Source organism: Protopterus annectens, chromosome 1.part1 (assembly GCF_019279795.1).
Source record: "Protopterus annectens isolate FY-2018-M chromosome 1.part1, PAN1.0, whole genome shotgun sequence".
Taxonomy (NCBI): domain Eukaryota; kingdom Metazoa; phylum Chordata; order Ceratodontiformes; family Protopteridae; genus Protopterus; species Protopterus annectens.
The window spans coordinates 310,094,637-310,120,149 of NC_056726.1; the positions used below are offsets into that span (position 1 = coordinate 310,094,637).

Genomic DNA, 25,513 nt, shown 5'->3' on the forward strand with positions numbered 1-25,513 from the left:
GTGGTAGGAAAAGGGCCTACCCAAAGGTAGCAGAGAGGGACAGTATCAACGATGGTATAAAAAAACTACCAAAGGTTAGAGGGTAGGATATAGAAAAAGTATATAAGCTTAAAGGCAAAAAGAAGATATAGAGGGTAAACTGACTAAGAGGAGGTACTGAAAAAGATAATCGCAAAAAAATGCTACACTTAGCTTGAGAGAGAAGGCTTGGCTGGCACATCTGACGAGGAACACGACAAACGAGATCTAAAGACAGAGGGGCATTATATGGGTAGGTCTTAGCTGACAGTGTTTTGGCTGGTGCAAGATTGGTAATGGCCATGTCTGTTCCGAGGATGGAACAGAAAGTCCTAACAGTAAGGAATGAATAAAGATTTACAACATCAGATTGTTATTTTGGTAAGTTCTTTAAAGAAAAGAGTAATTCAAAAGCCTGGTAGAAATCCATTGTAGAATGCTTTCATGTCTTGTTTAATTTCTGCTATGGAACCTAAAATATTCTGTAGTTGCAAAAGGTTTTAGGGTTGAAATGCTAATCTCTACATGATTTTTCATATGGTTTAGTAGGTACTACCGAATCACAGTCTGTAGTCTGTTGTCTGCTGCATTCCGTTGCCCGGTCCCTTTTGTCATTTTTAATGTAATTAGTTATTCTACTTTTTCACTATAGTTCAATGTTTATCCCCCATGCCTGCCAACTGTGAAGCCCTCTTCACTACAGTGATGCCCATTAAATCACTCATTTTCTGATGTAACAGATGACCTTGTGGAGGCTGTCTTGGCAGCTCTTACATTTTTTTTTTTCTTTCTGGGTATAACCATCTCCCTAGTGGATGACATGTAGCCTCACAGCTGTGAGGGTTTACTCTGCCTGTGTGAAGGCTTGTCAAAGCCATGTGCACATCCCTAGACCAAACAATGCATACCAGATACCTCTCTTCAGTAGTTGCTGACATTGCAGTGGACTGTAACACCTCCCTCTCATAAAGTGGGCATTGTGGGACCCTCTATTGCCTGGCTTACTTGTTCATCCCATTTCATCTAGGTTGCAATCAGGGCTTCTTTATTGTTCTGTATCACACAGCAGGCTAAGTTCCCCAGTCTTACTTAATATCATCAAAATAATTAGTATGCCCAAAATATTTAACATGGGGCACAGTGTCATAATGGCTGTCTACATTTTTATTACTGTTAAAGTCATAAGTGTGTGTACATGTGTATGTGTGGTATGTCAAAACAAACATAGGAGAAGGGATATCCACCCAGCAGTGTGCACATTGGTTCTAGATGATTGTCGCTGTTGAAGCTGACACCCTGACCTCATGTGCAAAAATAGGAAAAGGGGAGTTGTGAATGGATGGATAAGTCTTCCAAAACCAAAGTACATAAGCACTTTTTATGTAATGCAACATTTAAAGTTACAATATCTGCACGCACAAAATACAGTGTTCATATTTGCTTCAAATTATACTGATTGCCCAGTTTTCATTTAAGCAGCCAGCAATCAATTGAAATAATTTTACAAAATCTTCTTTACTAACTGAAAATTGCTTCAATTTGCTTTTGCACATTTTATTCACACCCTTATCCCATTTGTTTCAGCATCTGATTATTAGTTTGCCCCTTTTAAAGCAAACATTGGCATTAAGTTGATCACTCATATGGATGTATGAAAATCACTTATAGTGCTTTCTAGTAATTGTTTAAATATGTAGTGATTTATTTTTATTGTTGTAATATCCAACCTCTGATGTCTCCTTTTGGTAATTAAATTTAGTTGTAATTATTGTGTATGAAAAGTTATTTTGTGAGAGAAGTTCTAAAATCATACTGCATGATCTTTTAAATGTAGTGTAGTGTTTCAGAATCCGTTTGAGTAAGGCATTTCATTTTATTACATCATATCCGCGGTGGTGGTGCTGCGGTAGCGTTGTCGCCTCACAGTCAGACACTGTCCGGTTCGATTCTCAGCTACAGCGTCTTCTGCGTGGAGACATGCGTGAATGGGCGTACCTTCGTTGAAGGTTGTGCGTCAGGGCTGGTAACTCAGCACGTAAAAATCAACTACCAATCATTAGCGGACCGGAGTTCCGCTGTGGTGACCCCTAACTGGGAAAAGCTGAAAGACACAACAACAACAACCTAGTTTGCCGTCTTGATCAGGGCAAGGTTTTCTTCTCTCCCTGCCAGTTTATTCTCTTCAGCTGAATTATGTTTTTATGCAACTGGAGAGGATTCCTGCACATAACAGCCAAGCCTCATCAGTTTTGTGTATTTACACAACATACTTTTATGCTAATTATTCCTGAACAGTAATCAGGAGATGGAGCTTGATATATATACATGTTCTTTACTTACTGCTGCAGGAATACAGTCATCCTAGCTAGGAATATGTGCACATAACTGTATATGTAATCCATAACACAGTAAATGGTCATGTAAAGAAAAGAAAGGAGAGTGGAAGAAGTAAGCCCTAAGAAATACTATGGTATACAAGCAAAAATTTTATCATACACACTTCAGCATTTTCATTCTGTTTTCTTCCATCCCTTGGGCTTGTGTTAAAGTAGGATCCCTGGGCATATAATTTCAATTGTAGGTAGTTATGACTGTCTAACTTAACAGAGAGATTTGGCTTAATTATTTACAAAACCTTATCAAATCCGTGAACCTTTGCTGCCTTATCAGATTCATCAAGGTCCTAAAAAATCTGCATGACCAGATTGCTAGAGATATCTGCTATGATTCTAAGACCTATTCATCTTGTATACTTTAGTCAAACAAGTGCATGTAATCATCCAATCTTAAGTTCATATATAAATACAAGGTTAACTGTCTTAAACTGATATTTTAAGTCTAGTAAATAACGTGAGGCAAAAATAACTCTACTTTGTGTTTATGAAGTGAAGACCTTAACCATATTGCCAAACCTGCCCCCCCCTTGTTTTCTTATGCCTGTAGCAGTCATCCCAGTGCTCATAGAAGATCAGTTTCTGATTGGAAACGGCACAAAACTGAAGGGCTAATCAGTTTTGGATTTCTAATCAAAGACCATCTGCCCATGACAGCTAACAAAGAATACTAAGTGGATGAAGGACTTTTGTGGCTTTAACATCTGCATTCAGAGGCTAAAGATTCTAAGTTACCTGTCTTTGACTTCAGTTTGTGTATTTTACTATATTTGCACCTCAGCGTGACCTCAACTGTCGAAGTACCCCTAGAGAAGCTTAAAATTCAGTTTTTTCACTCAACTTCAAAAAGCCCAAGGAGTTCACTCAGACCAATAAAGGCCTTGTAAATCTCTTCTAACCATCTACCAGATAACGCACCTTGGAGACAGTTGTGTACTTTTTGCCCCATTTTCCACCCTTTCTCACCATAAGCTCCATTGTGATACTGCCTTACATGAGAAGTCACATCAACTCTTCTTTACTAGAGACCTGTGGAGCTGCACCACAATACATAACTATATGCTTCATGAACCTGGGTGACTTGCTGACAATCTAAAGAGCTTGAAATGCCACAAAATATTTCTAGAAAATCTTTGGGTCAGGTGTGAAAGCCCATCATGTTAAGTGTACAGACCGAGGCCAATGTCATTAATGCTGAAATGGTGAGCATCCCATATCAAATCTGTCCAACTTTCAACTCTCAAAAACAGATTTTACACTCCTGTTTCACTTATGGCTAGATATCCCACAGTGAACAAAGAAAATGGTTTTAAAAGAACCTGAAAGCGCAGCTCAAAAAGCAAATGTATGTGTCATTGTCTAGGCGGTACAGGCCACCAGCCCATTTTGCTGCAGATTCCCTAAAGTAGTGGCTTTCTCTGAAGATAAGCATATTTTCTTAAAACTCAGGAAGGATATGGAGACAAAATCAGTGCACAGCTCCTCTGCATGGTAATATCCGTGTTCCTCTAATCAGTGGATCCTGTTCCTCCCACTCCTGATTGCTGACAGTGCATAAGAACCATCAGTCAATCACAGCTCAGATCACCTCCTAAATGAAGGAAAATGATTACAAAGTCATCTATATTTTTGTGCTTTAAAAAATTGGTTGCCAACAGAAACATGCATTTTGCTGTTTTGGTGTGATGTAAAACTGTCCTTTCTCCAAAAGTCCAGCAGTATACCAAAAAGTAAATTTATTTTGTGATTTAAAAAATGCTTTTTCTTTCATATAATATTCCAAAAGTGTTATCTGATAAGTTTTATATCAGAATATTAGCAGACTCAAAATGTTGGAAGCATCCTTAGGCAGTTCTCGATCATTTTATGCATATTTAAACAATCAGTGTCCTGCAAGACCCTTCCCTCTACACGTATGAACTCCACTGTTCAACAATAATCATGGCACAAGATTTATAAGTTATTTATTTTGTTCCTTAGGGAACTGAATATAGACTATTAGGGGTAAGATAAAAAAGAATGTGACAGTCTATATACTTAACTGTTTTTTTTTTTTTTTTTTTTTTGTAATAGCACTTTTGAAATTTTGTACACTTATTTTGCCTGTTACCTGGTATAGGTAATGCTAAAGTAATTTACACTGGCGGGTCATTTTTTTATTTCCATTATGTAATTTGTTTAAATTGTTACATAGCCAAATGAAGAGCTAAAACATGTTAGGCAAGGGCAGATGGAAGCTGTTGAAAAGGTTTTTAGATCCAGCCATTTCTGAGAACCTGCTTTAATCTTTACAGGGTCTTGGGGGCACTTGTCCCAACAGGCAATCGTATATTACTGAAATGCACATTTTCATTTTTATATAAAAAAAACTCCTTATTTTTTCCAGTTCCTAACCAACATCATGTGGGAAGAAAGGTGTGATACAAATATTAAAATTCCAGAATTAGATTTGGTAGTTTGTAAACAGACTGATGTAAGAGCATTCACATGCTGACGAGAATTTGAATCGTAACAACTAACTAGAATGCATAATTTCTGAACCCAATGTCATTAAAAAAAAAGACAGAATAGTCTTAACTGCAAATGAAAATGTGTGATGCTAAGTTTACTGGAATGGCATAGAAAAGCTGCACCACATGCTTTCATATCAGTTGTCTGTACCTGTCAGTTAAACAGTTGTGTGGTCTGTTTTGTGACTTAAAGTAAAACAGAAAAATTAATTTAAAATAAAAACAGTAAGGTTCCTTCCCAGTGGTAACTGGCCACTGACCTAGGTTTAATAAACAAGCAAGCATACCACTGTAAGGCCACTTGAAGCATGTAGAGGGGTGGAACCAAGTGCCTGTTGGGTAGCTTTCCTTGCCTTTTGGAGGGAACAGTAGGAGCTGTAGCTACTCCAAGGCTGTCCCCAAGTGGAGACATTCAGCTGTTGCATCTTGCCAGAGTTCCCAGTTTGTCATCCATGGCAGATATACTGGGATTACCTGCAGGTCATGCACATTAATCTGCTCTGCAGCATTGCACTTATGGGCTAACTCAAAATAGGGCCATGGGTAACACCATCCAGTATTAATGACCATGAGTGATGAACTCCTGTATGCCAGTCCACCATGGTACCAGTCAGAGCATTTACGCAAGAGGATATTCTGAGTACCCACTTAACATCATTAGGCAGTGGCGGAGAAGCTCCAGTGCTAAGGATATAGATGTGTTTGGGTCTGGGCAGGAAAAGACATAACTAGCAGAAGTAAAAAAGGGAAGGTACTCTTATGGTTTGCTTATGATAGATGATGATGCAAACTGGCAGTCGGGTACATTTGTATGCCACCCCCATCCAAAAAAAGTGCATCACAATCTCTTCTCAGACCAGAATTACTTATTTTAGCCTGTGGACATAAACTGAAAACTAATTTTCACAACTGTGTTTAATGTCTCATCTGTTATATTTAATGCATGGTTACCTGTTTATAGTTAAACAGCAGTCACCAATTAATACAGATGTTGCTTAGTAACATGTTGCGCCATAGGCACCGGAAGCTGTTGAAGACTGGAGGGGCAGAGGGTGAGAGGGGCATTTAGTGATCTAAAAAGGGCAATTTTTTTAAAACTATTTTCTACCACAACATAGGTTCACTTGGAGGACATTTTAAGCTTAGCCAATTCCTTTTGGTCCTTGAATTAATATTTCCTGGTTAGTCTTGCCTATCCCATGGCTGATAATTGTATATTAGCCCCAGTGAGAGTAACTGTGATCATACCATAGACAATTTGAGGGGACCCATGTAAGGGATATGCAGCATTTAGGAACTGCCTCTATCCATTAGTGGCATGAGGTGCAATCCTGGAATACATTTTCTATTATCCATCCTTAGATCCAAGCTGCATTTAAATATGGACAGATGTACTTTGCTTTATTTTTATGGATAATCTGTTCTGGAACAGTGGTAGCCTCTGTGATATGTATCCATCTCTCCACAACATTCAGTTTAGATACCTGGACTGAGTATTTCTGATGCCATTTGACTTGCTGATGTTCAGTAGGTCCATCTGTATTAGGTCGGAGGATGCCTTGTATGCCAGACATGTCACCTCTAAGCACTCTGTAGCATACTGAGTATAGTGATAAATCTTTGAGGTGGTCCATGCAAGACCTATTGTTTAGGACTTGTATCCTTTTAGTAAGGTCTCTGTGGGTATTCCAGTTGTTGCAGGAGTCTGGACAGATGCATGCCATAGTGGGAATTATACAAAATGATTGACCTAATGAGGGCTTTGTAAAGGGGGACAGTAACATCTCTAGATCTAGTCACAGTCAATTTTGTTTATAAGGTGTGCAATATAGAAAGATTTTCTTAATGACACTGGGCACATGTTGGTCAAAAGTTAGGTCACTGTACACACAAGTTCCCAAACACCAAACAACTGGGTCAGTTCTCAGGAGGCATTGTCAGTTTGGCAGTTCCCTGGAGTAGATGACTTCCCAAAGAATACAATAATGTATTTTTTGGAGTTTAGTTTCATTTCATGATTCTGGCACCAGTTATTGTTTGGGACAAACCTTTCTGCAGTATGGTTAAGTCATTTGGGGATTCAATAACTGCTCCTAGCTTGTAGTCATGTCAAACTTAGCCAAAGCCCTATGGTATTTCCATTTATTTATTTATTTTTTAACCTTCATCCATTGCTTTGGTGACAAGAGTAAAGCTTAAAATCTGCCCATGATTTTGAGCCTTTCACGCTTTCTCCTGATTCTTACCCTAAGAGGTTGAGAGATCAGAGCATGTTTGACTGTCCCTGATTGTGTCATATTTTTGCTTTGTTCCTCATGTGTGTGATTATCTGGCAAATTTATGAGGACTGCAAAACTTAATGATAGACACTTGAGTTCACACAAACACTGAGCCATTTGCTAAACAAACAATACTGTCACGCAATGAAAACAGACTTAACATGAGCCGTAAACTTCTCTGCCCTTGAAACTCACATTCGTTGAAACAGCATGAAAACCCACATTCATTTTGCATCTGGCCAGTGGAGGACTAAGCTCATCTCTGGGCTGTTTTCAAATCATAGGCTCCTTACACGTTTTTAGGGCCATGCATACATGTATGCGTTCTTTGATTCACATTCCTGATTGTATTAAATTATATTCCATGTATAATACTGCATCACATGTTAGCCTAAGGCTGGTGCAGTGGCACAGTAAAGGTATATAGTTTTTTGCCTCTTATGTTGAACTTTTCTATAGATACTGTCAGTTGAAGTATCCTGTATTAGTCCTGTTGGATCATATACTATGATACCTATGTGATTATAACCAAGTATCATATTTTACATAGTACATGGAGCATATGATTAAGCTCTGAAATAAAAAAAAAATTTAATAGGCAAGGTTCATATAAAAATCTAGTTTTAATATGCTTGAGAGGTTCGTATACATGTACTTTGTTGTTAGCAAGGCTCAAGCTACCACACAATGGTACCACAAAATGGCATTTGAAAGCTATAGCCAGCTTTGATATTTTGCACTGTTATACACACAAAAATGTCAGAGCAAAGGGGAAGAGCTTATAAAGCTGGTTGATAAGACATGTACTTTGCATATAAACATCATTTGTGTGGCAGTGCAAAGTATGTGGCTGCTTTTTAGGCACATGGTGTTCCTACACTTTTTAACACTGAGGCAGCTACAGTTTCCTATGTATTACAAGGAATTATGGATGTGTCTCATGACTCCTTTAATGTGTTCTTGAAATGGATTCAAGAAATTCTCCTGAGATTAATTCTCATGACAAATCTATTGATCCAGTTCTCACACATTAACACATTATCACGAAAGTGCTCAGTTTTTACTTTCTATTTTGTTTAATAAAGAGGTTTTTGCCCAGCCGTGCTGGTTCGGTACTTTTTTTACTTCAAGTTTATACAATTTTCTTGTACTGAACTGCCACCTGTTACTGCGTATTTTTGTTTTTTTGTGGACATTCACAATGTGATTGTAATTGCTGATTCAGTCATAATCCTCCATATTATACACTGCACTACTAATATTTTATTTATTTTACATTTGTTGACCGGGATAGTCCAACTGGATACATGTCCATTTTCAGTGGAGGCCCGGGGAGAAAAGCTCCAAACACAACATACAGAAAAAATAATACAGGAAAAATCATATCATCAGTACATCCTGCAAACAGTTTACAGACTCTGTTCAGTCAAACAAGTTATACATTCAATCATTATTAAACTTATATAAGTATCTAAACAACAATTATGTCACAGCTTGTATGTAGTGTAAAGTACTGTTTGGCACACAATTATAGAAAGGAGCTAGTCAGGATTAGAACAAGGACATATAACCAGTGTGTCTTAAAATGTCAGACTTTTTTTGAATTGAGTTAGTGAGGATACTAGAGTAAGGTCGGCAGGAAGGGAGTTCCAAGTTTTGCCGACAGAGTTGGCAAACAGGGAGTCCCCATCTGAGTTATTGGTTTTAAATGTTTGAACCAGCAGTCAGTTAGATAAGTGAAGTGGCCTGAGGTTACTGTAGGGGCTAATGATGTTTTTAAGTGCAGGCATATTTTCAGGTTGGTTGAGTACTTTATATGCCACTATAAGCTGGCTGTATTGACGTAGGCTAGGTAATTCAAGCCACCCTAGAAGATTTAGGTTATGACAGTGGTGTGTCCTAAATGCCATGCCTGTGGCAAATCTAGCATTGTGGTTATAACAGCTAGAGAGCTTGCTAAGGTCAGATTTATTCAGACTGGTGAATAAAGGGGAAGCATAGAGAAGGGTAGAGAGTAACTGGGAATGGGCAATAGCAGTTCTAGCAGGTGGATTAAGAAAATGTTTAATTTTATAAAGGGAGCCAAGTTTTTTATTAATGGTTTTGACAGTCTGGTTGACATGCATATCAAATTGAAGGTTATTGTCTACTATAACACCTAAGAGTTTAGTTTGCACTTCTGGGGAGATAATGATGCCATTATTGTATTTAATGGTAAAGAATAGTAATGAGGACCTATGAGTGGGAGAAAAAGTAGCAGCAGCAAAGATCAGATGATGATTAGAGAGCCAATTTTCAACAGTGTTAAACGTATTCTGGGACAAGGTCATTAGTTCTGTCTGGGAGGTGGCTGAGCAGATTAAAGTGGCGTCATCTACATACTGAATGCAGGTTGCATCTGGGATGACAGAGTGGAGGCCATTAATAAAGATAGAGAAAAGAAGGCGTTCTAGTATACAGCCCTGGGGGACTCCTAGGGTGATGGGTAGAAGGAAGGATAGTTTGCCTGCCATAGGACAGCCTGTTGTCTACCACAGAGGTAGGATTTGAAACCATTGGAGAGCATGGTTATCTAAGGAGAAGGCCTTCAAAGTATGATGAGTTTTTGGTGGTTAACCATATCGAAGGCCTTGGAGAGATCAAGAAAGAAAGCTGAAGTTAGTTTATTTCAGTTATGGTTTATGACATCAGAGAAGAGGAGGAGGGCTGAGGTTCATACTAGGCTGTCTACCCTAGGGCATTTATAAGCCTAGCCAGAGTGTGTTTTGCTTTCGCCACCCATTTTAAATTAATTTTGCTATGCCCTTTTTCGAGGTTATTATACTGTGCCTCTGTCTAACAGTGACACAGAAGTGATACCAGGGTAAACCTCGATCCCCATCCACTCATCAAGATTCCTCTTGAAGAGAGTCAATGAGGGACTCTGCCTAACCTGGACTGGGATTTTATTCCAGAGTGAAGGGAGCCTCTGGGTTATGAATCTGTCCCTCCAGCATGTCCTATTTATTTCAGTGCTGAGTTTCAAGTCTCTCGAGCATGCAGCTAGATGGGATTTGGATTTTCTGAGGTGCAGCATGTCCATTAATTCCGGGTTGGACATGGCTTTATACGTCAGGCACAGATTGCTTCTTGAGCAGGCGGTATGCCACTGAGTAGAGCTGGAGTTTCTTTAACCGGGCAGCATATGGCATCTGTTTGAGCCCTTTGATCCTCTTGGTGAGGTACTTTTGGGGTCTTTCCAGTTGCTGCAGGTGTCTGCTAAGGTACATCCCAAAAGGGGCATTGTACTCAATTATGGGCCTGATGAGGGATGAGTAAAGAAGCATGGTAAACCTCCCCTGATCTAGATGTGAATCCCTTCATGATTAGGTGGGCTATATAAAATGTTTTTCTAATCACTTTGGCCACGTGGTTGTCAAATGAGAGATTGCTATCAACTTGGGTCCCCAGGTCCCTAATTACTTCTTCTGTACTTAATGGATTACCACCTATGTGGTAATTTGTGGGCACTTTGTTTTTGCCAAAGGGGATGACTGTACACTTTTTGGCATTTAGCTTGAGGCCATGGCTCTGGCACCAGTTGTCTGTTTCTATGAGGCCCTTTTGGAGGATGCTTGTGTCAGCTGGAGAGTCGATTATAGCGCCCAGTTTGCAGTCATCTGCGAACTTGGTCAGCCACAGTCCTTCCATGTTGGCCTGTACCTCCGAGAAATATATACCGAACAGGAGAGGTCCCAGGACTGAGCCTTTTGGGATGCCACTTGTAACTGGTTTGGAGTCTGACATGGCTCCAGCAATTCTAACCATGTGGGTTCTGTCCTTGAGCCAGTTTGCAACCCATCTAGTGACATAGGGGTTTATATTTAAACTGGTGAGCTTATCTATAATGCCCGAGTGGGGTATTGTATCGAAGGCTTTTGCGAGGTCCAGGTGTAGGCTGTGTGGACCACCTTCCCCTCGTCAATGGCTTGGTGACTGTTTCAAAGAAACTGACCAGGTTTAAGAGGCAGGATTTGCCCTTAACAAAGCTGAACTGGGTAGGATCCATTGTCTGTACGTCCCCAATATCTTTTTTTATGTGGTCCATGATGATCCTTTCCATAGCTTTGCAGACCAAGCTAGTCAGGCTTATGGGGCGATAGTTTCCAGGATCCGTTGAGGCACCACCTTTGTGGAGAGAGGGACCACTGTTGCTGTACGCCACTCTTTGGGTACATATCCTGTGGTAAGGCTGAGACTGAACAGTAGTTTTATGTTTGGGTTTAGCTCTTCTTGGAGTTCATGTAGGATGCAGCCTGGGACACCGTCTGGTCCCATTGATGCTGTGTTTTTTGCTTTGGAGAGGGCGGCTCTTAACTGAGCATCTGAGATGTCAGGGGGGCAGCACTCTGCTGGGATAGATATTTGCCCTTTTGGTGGGGGGGGGGAGAAGTTTGCGCTAAACCTGTCAGCTAGGATGTTGGCAATGTCTGTGGGTTCGGTGTATTTTTTGTCATTTTGGACTAATTCTGAGCATATCTGGGAATTCCCACCCAGGTTCCTAACATAACTAAAGAAAGCCTTGTGATTATCCTTAGTGTCCTGTGCAATTTTTCTCTCGAAGCTGGCCTTAGACGATTTTATGAGTGCCCATAGTTTTTTGCTAACACTGATCAGAGATGCCTTCCCTTTTTGGGATTTTGCTCTATCGTGTAGTAGCTTCCTCCTATTGTATAGTTTGTTTATGGCTGGGGTCCACCAGACAGGACGTCTGCCTTTGGAGGATTGGGTCTTGGTTTTATTTGGGATTGCATGATCCATGCATTCCTGAAGGTGTTCATAGAATGCGTTTATAAAGGATTCTGCGGTCTGGGCTGTATTTTCCACAGGCCCGGGGGCTTTGAAGGATTCCACCTCGGTTTTGAGGAGTGTGAAATTTGCTTTAGAGAAGTTTTTCACTGTGGTTTTCTGGGCAGGGGGTGGAGTCGGGATGTGAATATCCAGTGAGATTAGTTTATGGTCTGATCTTACCAGTGAAGGATACAGTTCTGGTCTGGAGCCTAGAGTCCCCATGTTGGTGATGATCAGGTCCAGTATGTTTTCCCCTCTTGTGGGAGTGATAACAAGTTGTTCCATAGCATTTGAGTTTATAAATTCTAGGAACCTTTGAGCTAGGGTGTTGGAGCTAGAGTAATGCTCCCAGTCTATGTTTGGGTAGTTGAAGTCGCCCAATATAATGGTGTTTGGAGAGACCTTCATATTTTCCAGTGTTCTCAGGAAGGCCGAATGGGGTTCCTGGGTTTGGGAGTGTGGTCTGTAGCAGGCTATAAACTGGAAGGCAGTTTTACCCACTGTTAGTTGCACATGGATAGTCTCTGATGCTTCGTGCTGTGCCACCAACCTGGAGGTGTGGGTATCTTTGGCGAATATTGATACTCCCCCTCCTTTTCTGGTTCGGTCCAAGTTTTGGGGCCGAAAAGCATGGTATGAGGTATAACCTGGTAGTGCTGGGGTGCTCTCGGGAGCCTTGAACCAGGTTTCTGTTACTGCACAGATATCAATGTTCTCCATGCTAAGGAGAGTTTTGAGTGCATGCTTCTTGAGGTTTAGACTTCTGGCGTTGAGTAGCATTACTCTTAGTTTCTTATCCCTTGTGATACCTATGGAGGTGGGTTTGTCTTTTGAGCCTTGCCTAAAAAAGGCACTATGGGGGTAGCAAGAGCCTTTGCCAATATCCGAAAGCCCAGGGGTGACTGGTGCAAGCCGTCCCTAGTGAAGCATTGTGGCTTGTCGAGCATGTCATCCCAGGCTGACAGGCATTGGATCCCCTTTGAATGACACCAATACTTAAGCCAATTGTTGAAATTGATCATCTTGTCTTCATATTATGATATCATTCTTGGTGAGGGTAAGATGCTACTCAAGGTCAGAGTCATACCGGCCTGGGCCACATGCTCAGAGTGTTTCTCTGTGTCTCTTTTCATGTAGTCCAGGGAGGTATGTCTCAGGTCATTCACACCAGCATGGACAATGACTGAGTCATATTTGTACTTGCCTTGGAGTGACCTGAGTGCTTGTGTTATGTGGCGGATCCTAGTGCCCGACAGGCAGCTCACAGTGACCTTCTCCTTGTTCAGCCTGGTGAGCGGGATGTCAGTGTGCCTGACGATAGTCACCTATTACAAGTACTATGGAATGGCCTAAAGCCATACTGAGTGCTAGCCAACAGATTGTTCTGGCTAAGGTAGTGCAGGAGTGGTTTATGGATGCACTTTTCAATAATTATAGCCAGCAGTGACAGAATAGCTGTGGGTCTGAAGTTTGACAGTTCAATGGAGCTACCTCCTTTATGGAGTGGTATAACATGGGATAAGTTTCCTTATGGAGGGGATGGTAGCTTCAGATATGGTTCTGTTGATTAAGATGGAGATGTGGGATATGCTGTGGCATCTGCAGCTTTTTGTAGATACTCTGCAGGGAGGAGATCAGCAGATAGGGTGGTTAGCTGTAATTTCTTAATTATGGCATGGATAAGTGATATAGGTACTGGTTGAACGCTAAAGGGAGAGTTTTGGGTACTGGTATAGCGGAAGTTGAGTTAAAGCAACTGGGAGTTAGCTGACTAGCTAGGAACTGGGATAGTCTCTGTGAAGAAACTATTACATGTGTTGGCAACATCCTCTGGGGTTTTATGGTTGGAAGATGAAGGGGTTGGAGTGGTGGTTTGACCTGGGTGAAGGATTGTTTATTCCTGCCCAGAATTTTTGAGGTTTGTTTTGATGTTTCTGTTGAAGATGGCAGTATTTTTTTATCTAATGTAACGTATCTTTGTGTCATTCCTTAATTGCCGATATCTTAGTTGATCTAGTGGGAGTTTTGTGGCACGCCAAGTGACACATGCCTTGTTTCTAAGTAAGATTTTTAATTTGGTATCTTTTGAAAGCCACTGATAAGAGTGAGCAGGAGCGCGAGAGTCCAGGATAGCAAGGAAATTGGTATTAAAGTATGCTACAGCTTCATCCAATGGTAATTGTTTTAGGACTGACCAATTACATAAGGAAATTGGTAAGGTTAACTTTCCAATTATTTTTTATAGTTTTGTAGATGGGCTGGTGGGAGTTATCAGCCTTTTACTTAAGTAGATAAGAAAAGTGGACACTTAGGTCTTCAGAGAGGGTCCCTGACTTGTATATATGGGGATGGTTATTGATAAGTATCCAGTCTAGGATACTTTCTTTATTGGGTTTGCCAATCCTGGTGTGGGGGGTGTGATCTGTGTAAACCCATGTAGGTTTATGTAGGTTGTAGGAGGTACTGAGCAACAGGTGTTCCAGTCAGTGTTGAAGTCCCTGAGAACAATGGTTTCTTGGGGATAGGTACTGGATAACCAATGGAGGATGTCTTCTAGTGTGTTTGTTATTACCTGGGGGAATGTAGCCACAGAAGATTGTTTATACATTTGTTTTTGTTAATTTGCAGTTTGGTTATAAGAATTTCTGCATTATTAACCTGGGGTGATTGTAAAGAGTCCTTAATAACATTGTGTAGTTTTATAACGTATAGCTACTCCACCACCTCTCCTAGTATGACAGTCTAATCTGAGTATGTTGTACCCTGGTGATAACTCATTATCTGTAGTTGCCAGTTTTAGCCAAGTTTCTGTTACACATAATATATCAGGGGAGTGAACTGCCAAAAGGGCATGCAGATTATGGACCTTATTATTTATGCTTCTAATATTTAAGTGTCAGATCAGGAATGAATTAGGGGATCTATTTGAAGGTATTATATTAGGGGAATTATTAGTTTGGGAGCTAAAGTCAGCAGGTGGGGATGGGTCGGGATTAGGGTGGATGGCTCCATGCATTGTGAGGTTTTGTTGTAAGCTAACTATGAGTTTTAGGATTTTGATTATCAGCTTTTGATAGTGTTTGTTTTTGGGGCTGATATATCTGGATCTAATAGGTTGGTAGTTTTCAAGGGTTAAGGATTTAGTTGTGTGGGGAATTGTGAAGATTTCCATGTTTGATACTATTGGGGTGGTAGTTTTGGTCTTTTGGTGGTAGAATCCTAGGTAATGTTGATTTTCATAGATGGTGAGGAGATATGAAATGAGCAGTAAAGGTAGGAGAGAGAGTAATAGCTTTGGTTTTGGTGATAAGGTTGCGAATAGCTGAGACATTATGGTGGTAAAGTATTTAAGCAGTAATATATTAAGAAGTTTAGGAAGTTTGCGGCAGGTAGAGGGAGTGCTATTAATTGGGTGGTTGTAGTTGATTGCTCATAAAAGAGGGGAGTGGTTATATAACTATAAATTTAGAACTACTGGGGTGGGTGAGATTTGGGGGCAGGGCACAGAACGAGCCTGAGCATAGCGGGGCTTAACTAAACCATGAGTAACCTGAAGGTTGTGTACATGCAATGTTAGTACTTTAATGTATAAAAATGACCTGTTTCTTTTGCATTAAACTGCTGGGTTAGAGTACAGTAGCAGTAAGACACAGGCTGTAAAGGAAAGGGGAAAGAGAGGTTGAGTGAACAGAAATGATCCCTGGAAACCTTGAGGCAGCTTGCCAGACCACAGCAGAAACACTCAGTTAAAGTGTGCCTCAAGACAGTGGAGCAGTTAAGAGTAGGCAATTCCTAGAGGTAAGAAACTTACGCATAGTTCATAGCAACCTAACACATGCTGCTTTATTAGGTCTGTATAGGTTTGCAGCTCTTGATATTAGCAGTTGCTAAAAAGAGAGAAGAATGGAGGGAGAAAGTTCAGGGAAAAGGGTAGGAGAGTCCAACACTATTTGAGTGAGTGAGCGTGCCACTAGACAAGCACTAAAGTGTTTCACTATAGAAACTTGCCTAGTACAGCAGGAAGATTAATGAAACTAATAGGTCCCCTGCAGGGGAGATAATATCATAGGACAATGATTTCCACCTACATGAAACTGGACTAGTTACTGCTAGGAGTGTCCTGCATCACACTCCTTTCAGTGAAATACTATTCATTTGTCATTTTATCAAAGACGTTAAATTAGTCAAATAAAAGTGTTTGTAACTGTATTCAAAGGTTTCTGCAGCATGACATAGTGAGGTAAAATCACTGCTTATTTTACAGTAGTCTACAGTGCAAATGGTGGATGTCAGAATACACTTCAGAAATCTTTCTTAGCTTAAAGTCTTCACAATAGGCATACTTGCATCCTTTAGGCAGAAGAGAAAGTGTAGGCCATAAGATCATGCCAGTTATCACTATGATTAGAAATCTATTGTAATGACCTATGTGAAAGAGGTCTTCCACCATGGAACGTTCATTTTGTTTGCAAGAGCAGTAGTAATTCTAAATTATAAAACCTTTACAAAACAAACTTTAAGCATTATAACTGGAAGAAGCTGCCCATTCCACAACTGTAGCTATTAAGTATGGATAAACCTATAACACTGTTCATAACATGCCAATTCAATATGACATTCATTCATTTTATAATGCTTACTTTATTCATTTTATGCATTGCATGGAAGATGGAAAATCTTAGTAGTGAATGGGCACGAGAGAGAGAAACTAATGCTAGGTAGATTAGCAATCAGTTGCATATCTCTTTCTCTTTCTCTCTCTCACTCTCTCACACACACACACACACACACACACACACACACACACACAGGTATATTACACACTGGCAATTTGTAAGATCATCAAATCAGTTCATAGCATATCTTTGAAAAGAAGGAATTTCAAGCATGAACTGAAAACCCCACACAGCGACAACACACAGATCCCAGGCAGGAGGTATCCTAGATAGAAACCAAAATGGAAATCCAAGCACCAACAGCTAGCAGTTATACATATTGCACCAATAAGGAGGTATAATACCTTGTATTGTAACAGCTAGGGATAATGTTAAAAGAGGTATCCAGGGTGTAGCTGTTTATTATCACAGCAGTCTACATACACTGCATTTAAAACAATTAAGAGAGAAATTAGAGGAAAGAAAAATACTTCCGCAGGAAAAACTGTCACAAGCTTCAAATAAGAATTTGCTTTCATTAATGCAACAGATTTTTGAAAAACAGTATATAGATCAAGAAACTTGGATCTCTTTGGAAAAAAGAAGCCTCTGAGGAGGTGAGACAATATAAACAATAAAACCTAGAGATATTTGAAAAGTATAAAAAAGAACTATGGACATGGGAAACCGAGATTTGATATGGTCCAATATTTATGCAAAGGAGAAAGCCAAGTTAACTAATATACAGAAGGCAGTTTCAAAGATATTCGAAGAAAAATACCAGCAAAGGCATCCAGATATGGAAAATTTCACAATAAAAAGGCTAAAAGCACAAAGATTTAATGTAAAGACTATTAGTAAAGTAGAAGTTAAAGAAATAGAAGTTGAAGTTATGGAATGCCTGTGAAGTGAAGGATTTAATGTAGAAGGTCTAAAACAGACTACATCACAGTATGATGGAGTGAGTCCCCAGAATAAGGAAAAGCAAGAAGATCAGGAGACATGTGAAGAAATATGGACATTGGAAAGGAAAAGAGATTTAATATGGTGTAATATTTATGCAAATGAGAAAGCAAAACTAATACAAAAAGAACAACACCAAAGATATTTGAAGAAAAATATAGGCAAAGGAATCCATATATGGAAAACATTACAATACAAAAAATAAGACTAAGAGGAAAAGTAGAAAAAGAGATTAGTAATGGAGAAGTCAAAGAAATAAAAATTGAGGTAATGGAACAAATGCAGAAAGCACCACAACAGGATAGAGAAATGAATATCCAGATTAAGGGGAAACCAGTGGAACAGGAAGCAACAGGTCAGGTGCCATATCAAAATATTTTGGAGCCTTCCACAGGAAACCAGTATAAAAGTTCACTTGAAGCTAGTAAGGGAGGAAAGGAACAGGAAACTGTGGAAACTCCGATGCAGTCATTGTTGAGGAGTGATAGGCCATATGACAAAACAACAGATGACACAGGATGAAACTGAAGAGAATGTGCTACAAGAAGATGTTATAGAGCTTTCTATAGAATGCCCGCAGGAAATGGAAAACAAGGGATCTGCCCTCAGTATGGAAGAAAAGGAGTTAAGAGAAGAGTTGCTTGGTTTAATAGCCAAAGACAGATGTATCAAGATCAATGAGAGAAAGACTGCAGAAGGTTAATAAAACCCCAAAAGTCAGAAGCTTGATAAAACAAACACAGTAATTAGGACTGTTCATAGAGATCCATGCGATATAACAGAAGTAAACAGAATACATTACTGTGCTGCTAAATTAGTAACTGATAAAGTTCTACCACAGGAATATAGGGTAGTGAGGGAAAGGGGGGGGGGGGCGAAAGCGAATACCATCATGGAAATATCGAATTGAGAAAACTATAAAGCAGCTAAGACAAGAAGTGTCATTGTTAGAAGATTACAGAAGAGGGAACAAAAATATTAAGAAAGATAGATGTGATAAAAGCAGTGCACAGTGTTAGAACAGACCAGGAAGTATTGTGCACTATTGGCGATAAACTAAAAATGTCAAAACAGGCAGAAAGACTCAGAAGATACGAAGATAAATATAAGGGAAAAGCACAAAATAAGCAATTTACTGATGACCCAAAATAGTGTTCTAGAGAATTGGGAAATAAGGTAAAAGGAATTGATAGACCGCTGATAAAAAGAGGAAGTAGATACATTTTGGAGAAGTATCTATGAAGATCCTGTGGAACATAACAAAGATGCTAAATGGATAGAAGAAGTAAAAGAAAGAATAAGAAGTTTAAAGTTATAGGATATGAAATGGGATGAAATAGCCAGAGAGGTTGAAACAAAGTTGAGAAAAGTCTCTAATTGGAAAACCTCAGGCCCAGATGCAGTACCTATCTTTTGGCTTTAAAGTATTAACTTCTTTACATGAGGATCTAGCCATGAGTAAGAACTATATGCACACACCAGACAGACACCACACTGGTTAACAACAGGAAAAACAATGCTCTTACTTGAGTGAACCTGCAAGCTACCCTAAAAATTATAGACCAATAACTTGTCTTCTGACGACGTATAAACTATACATGGGGATTGACGCCGACAGAGTTTATAGCCATTTAGAAGAAAACTCAATTATGGCAGTAAAACAAAAGCTCAATAAAAGAAAGTCATATGGAACAAAGGATCATTTGTTGTCAAATAAAGTTCTAGTGGACAACTGTAAGAAAGGGAAGAATCTAAGTATGGCATGGACTGACTATAAAAAAGCATTTGATAGTATCCCTCATTCATGGATAAGAGTGCTTAAAAAATGTATAAGGTACATCCTACACTGATTGATTACATTACAGTAACCATGAAACAGTGGCAGACCACTTTGCAATTAAGCCATGATAAAGGACAGACTGTTATCCCAGGGAAAAAATCCAAAGGGGGATATTCCAGGGTGACGCCCTGTAACCATTGCTATTTTGCCTTGCCATTAATCCATTAAGCTGTTTACTTAACAGCTTAGTAGGTCATGGCTATAATTTGGCTTCTAGAAAACAACAAAGTCTAATAACTTCTCATCTTCTCTTTGTCAATGATTTAAAATTGCATAGTTCATCAGATGAGGAAATGAAAGCACAGCTGCAGGTTGTCAAAACTTTTTCAGATGATATTGGAATGTCATTTGGTCTTGATAAATGTACAAAAGCAACCTTTAAAAAGGGAAAATTGCAGCACCAGGAAAACATCAGTTTGGGACAAGAATGTGATATAAAAGAACTTGAGCAAGAGGGGGTGTATAAATACTTGGGAATTGATGAAGGATCAGCAATAAAACATGAACAAATGCGAATAAAGCTTAGTAAGGAGTACTTTAGAAGACTTAAATTAATCCTGAAAACAGCATTGACACCTAGGAATAAGATCCAAACTATAAATCAATTTGCTCTTCCTGTCCTAACTTATAGTTTTGGAGTGATTGACTGCCTCCAAAAAGTGTTGGATAAATTGAATATTAAAACAAGAAGGATGCTTCATGCTCACAAAATGATTTATAAAAATCAGTGTATACCAAGAATTATATATTCCCCGTTCTGAAGGAGGGATGGGCCTCCTTGAAATTGATTATATGTATAGATCTGCAATCGTGGGACTCCACTCATATCTACTGACCTCACAAGATCCAAATGTGGTGAAAGTTTTGAAACATGAGGAGAATAAATCTAAGATGACATCTCTGCTTAATTTAGCAGAAGCATATCGACGTCAAACAGGAATGGAAATCAAACCAGAAGTGGATAAAAACCAGGCAGCAACTGAATGTGCTAAAAAACAAAAGAAAGAATATAAGGTGAAGGACCAGATGAGAAGGCAAGAAATGTGGAAAAAACATAAATATAGTTGCAAGTATAGAAAGCTTCTAGAATAGCCTCATGTTGATCAAGAATGAACGCAGGAATGGTTAAGGAGAGGTGAATTTACATCAAGAAATGAAAGGTTAATATTGGCAGCCCAAGATAGTGGGCTACGTACACGCTGGTTTACCAAGTCCATTGAACATGTGGGAGAAACAGACATATGTAGATTTTGTAGAACCAAATTGGAAATAGTCACACACCTTATTGCTGGGTGCGACTCTCTAATGGCAGAGGGACTGTATACTGAAAGGCATAATGTGGTGAGATTGTTACACTGGAGATTGTGCAAACATTATGGTATCGAAGTGGCTGAAAAACACTGGAAACATGAGCCACAGAGAATCATAGAAAATGATTGTTTACATCACATAGGATCACCCAATACAAACAGTCCAAAAGACAGATGCTAGAAAACCAGATATAGTGGTCCAAGAAAAGAAGACAAAAAGTAGCATTGATCCTTGAAATCGACACACCTAGTGACTAACAGTGTCTTGCGTACAGAGAGAGACAAAGTCATAAAATACCTCGATCTGCAGGCAGAAACGAGAGCCATGTGGAAGAAAGATACCCAGACAGTTCAATAGTAGTAGGAGCAACTGGTCTTGTATCTAAATACGATTGTAAATTCTTTTTTATGTTACCAATTCCATGTAACACGTACGAATTGCAGGAGGAGTCATCACTGAGCACATTGCGGGTGCTGCAAGAGCACTTTTGGCTAACATCAAAGAGTGAAACAATACTAATTTCATGAACTTTAATAGTAGTTTGCCTTAGGAATGGGGTCCATTCCCGTCATGGTATTAGAAACCCAAAAGACTTGGAGAAATTAAAAAGGGCAGAAGACCTTTATTCTGTTAATGTCACTCATATTTTGTTTTAGTTTTTTTCTTGAGTACTTTGTATTATTTGTTGTGTGATTTAAAGCCTTTTTTATCCTTCAGCTTGGACATGGAATCATACAGAACTACCGCATCAGTGGTACTTAGATTACAAGATGTATTGCAGGCTACCCCCCTCAACACACACACACACACACACACACACACACACACACACACACACACACACACACACACACACACACACCTTCTCCACGATCAGCATAACATAAAATCTCCTCTCCTTAAACTCTGATCAGCAGCATAAGAAAACACACTGCACTAGACGGCAGCAGAGCATCTCTTCTGTGAGCATTGAAAACAAACTAAATGCATAACAGAACACACACCACACTGCACTCAGGAGGCAGCAAAAGCAATCTGTGTGCATGACGCTGGCAGCTGTACCTGACAATAAACTAAATGCTAATCAACTTACCGTAAGGAGCAGCAATGATCAGCACTCAGAAGGGCAGCACAATGGAACACAGCTAGTTAAACTTCCGTGAACTTTTTAAAAAATTAGTGTGCGATGCACGCATAGGTCCTTAGACAAATCCACATTGATTCCTTAAAGTGGGGGGGTGCTCCCTCCACTTCACTCTATGGTTCTGGTGCCCTTGTGTTGAGCGTTCACCTCATTTTATTTATTTTATTTTACATTTGTTGATCGAGAGTAGTCCGACTGAGCTAAAAATTACCCTTTTTCAATGAAGGCCTGGGTCGAAAAGCTCCAGAGAACAATTATAAAATACTACAATATATTAATTGAACAATACAGCAAAAACAAATAGAGGGGAAAAGTAAAAAAAAAAAAAAAAACGGCATTAGAGATATTTTGCTGGAATTTACACGTTTGAACAATTGTCATATATTTACTAATCAATAGAAATGCAGTCAATGTATGAAAAAAGACATTCAGTAATTATGTATTCCTTCAGAGATAGGATGCTCTAGATCAGAGTTACGAAGGACATATGCAAGGAAGAAGATGAAGCTAGACAGTACAGTAGGAAAAGAAGTGCTGAGAAGTATAATTTCAAAAAGCTGAGAGGGACGGTTTGAACAGTTCATGGTGGATCATTTTGTCTATGAGGAATGCTTTGCTTGTAGAAAAGGGTGTTTTCTTTCAGCCTAGATACCAGTGAGTTAGTGGTTCTGCAAGCGAAGTTTTGCAAATGCTGTCTGAAAGTAACTTAAAAATATAAGTCAGACGTGGAATGCATTCTCTGTTGTGCGAGACTTCTGGAACTAGAAAATCTTTTAGTATTAAAAAGAATAGCTTTAAGTATTCTGACTTATTATGGTAATATTAATTTGGTAATTGTCACATTCCCCTTGTTGGTACTGTCTCAGTTAACTAAGCATTTTATTACTTAAAAAGATGAATGTTGTACAGTGCTGCTGTATCCTAATGCACCCGAGTAACAGTTGTATATATTTTTTTTCTCTCTCTCTGTTCCATAAGGATGTGAGTGACAAGCTGAGCCTCCATGTCCCCAAGCTTTACCTCCCTGGACAGAAAGACAAGCTGTTTAATTATGTGCGCTTTTTTGAAAGCTTAATCCATGGAATTCTTACATCATTGGTTATCTTCTTTGTACCTTATGGTGCATTCCTCCAGACCATGGGCCAGGATGGGGAGGCCCCATCAGATTACCAGTCCTTCGCTGTCACCGCAGCATCTGCTCTTGTAATTACTGCCAACTTCCAGGTAAGCCAGAAGCAAAAATTCAATGTGCCTCTGTCCTGCTGAGGCCTTACATTTGTAATATTGTTGGCAAAGATAATGTACAAATAACACAGGTGGGTGTTTAGCTGTTAGCAAATCCCAGGGAACTTGAATTTGAGTACGGGTGTGTGCTTTTTTTTTTTTGCACAATTTTACATTAAACCATTACAGTGAATAGCTTGTGAGGTGAATATGCAACATTTTACTTGTCAGTAATTGGAAAAAAAATGGAACTGAATGTTAGAAACTGCATGGTCTAGCTCTAACCATTAAAAGTAGTTTCCCAAGAAATTGTGTGTGTGTGAGTGTGTGTGTGTATATGTATATATATATATATATATATATATATATATATATATATATATATATATATATATATATATATATATATATACACACAGACACACACACACACATATATATATATATATATATATATATATATATATATATATGTGTGTATATATATATATATATATATATATGTGTGGATTCACTTTATAATCGCAAAATACTGAAATATCGAATTTCAGTATTTCGAGACTATAAAGTTGAACTTCCAAAATAGCGAAACCCCATAACTGTGAATCTGGAAATGTCGAATTTGCGGTTTTGGTGGCGAGCTACGGTACGTGGGATGTACTGTGTGCCTGATTTACGTTTCGTATGTGGCTATGGTTGGAGATTAAGGTAAGTGAATTTTTTTTATGGGTTTTGGGTAGGGATTGTAGTGTATGCGAGTGCGTTCGGAAGTTTTTGGTGTGGGTTAGGGGTAGGTAAGAGTATGAGTGTGTAAGTGTTGAAAGTGATGGTTGCATTTGTGATGTGTGTGCGAGGGGACTGTATTGGTGAGTTATCTGTCTTTTTCTGTTTGGTGCGACCTCTGTCTTGGTATATATAAGTAGCGGGGTGGGGGGTGCAGGGGGGCTTGCCCCTCTGCTTATAAGTAGGGTAAGTTTATTTGTATTGTGTGTGTTTTGTTTGTTTTAATGTGGGGAAGCTGGTGTATGTGTTGTGTGGTGTATGGTGTGTTTACATTCAATGTTTTCCATTTCGCGGCTTTCAGGTTTGTGTGCTGGTTTTTCGGCTTTATAGTCTTGAGATACTGAAAGCCGATATTTCAGTATTTCAAGATTATAAAGTGAATCCATATATATATATATATATATATATATATATATATATATATATATATATATATATATATATATATACACATATATATAGATGTGTGTGTGTGTAGGTCTACTTTGTTTCGTTGAATCTAATTTTCACTGAATTTCATTTCACCCCGCCCACTTCGCTGAAAACTCATTTCACTGAACTGCAGTTAGGATATATGGCACTGTGTAGAGTACTGTAAGGCAGGTAAAAAGTATATGCCCTTTTACCCACTATAGTGCGATCCTGGAGTTAGTATATATAGTCAGGTGGGGTGTTAGAGTCGTAGCCTCCCACTTAGAGTACATATTGTCTTCTGTAGAGAGTTAGTCACTGGTGTTGCAACTATGCATATCTACTGTTTAAAATGTATTGGTTTGAAGTTTTTGATAAAATACAGTATGAAATAAATACATATATATGAATCACAAATGGTGGAAAAAACAGAGAATGACAAAAACACTGAAAGATTTAAGACTGAATCACAAAACACTGAATGTTTCTCAAACACTTAAAAAGCCCTGTATTAGTAAATACTAACTACAAAACAGAGATTGTTGCATCAGTAGTGATAGTGTTAGGGAAAGGGTTTTTAGTAATGTAATGTGTAGGGTTAGGGATAAGGGCAGGGGTAGGGTTAGTTTTGCCCTGCCACCATCTTACTCATGTAATAACCTTAACCCTACACATTTCATTACTAGAAACCCTTTCCTTAACAGTACCACTACACAAAGCAAAATGGCACAGAACACAGACAACACAAAAAGCCGCCACATTATACTGACTCTATCCCCTTACCTAACCTTAACCTACAAACACCTTCATATTCATAACTGCTGCAACAAAGACTTGCACATCATCACAACCACCACTTTTCATTCCATCATTAATTTTTCTATACACTCCTGCTTCCCTACACTATATAAAATGAAATTCAGCCTTATATGATTCACTCAAATGGCCATTCACTCATTTGTGCATTCTCTTTTTTTACACCAAAAACAAGTTTCTTCCAAATGTGCATTCTATCATTTGAGTTGCATCCGTATATATAGTTTTAAAACGTGTATATATGCTGCTTCTAATTAAAATTGCCTTTAAACAACTGTATGATGGGTGTATGAATTACTAAAAAGTTAAGGGAGAAAAGGTGAATGTCCTTCCATA

General features: G+C 39.0%; 1 protein-coding gene across 5 annotated transcripts in view; it reads left to right on the plus strand.

The window, feature by feature from the left end:
• Positions 1–25,513, plus strand: part of ATP8B1 (ATPase phospholipid transporting 8B1) — a 1,573,644-nt gene that overhangs the window by 1,493,851 nt on the left and 54,280 nt on the right. For all 5 annotated transcript variants that reach the window (XM_044074782.1, XM_044074792.1, XM_044074774.1 and 2 more), the window contains one exon: positions 22,922–23,167. In XM_044074782.1, the coding sequence (XP_043930717.1) occupies positions 22,922–23,167 (246 nt within the window). The remainder of the gene's footprint in view (positions 1–22,921; positions 23,168–25,513) is intronic.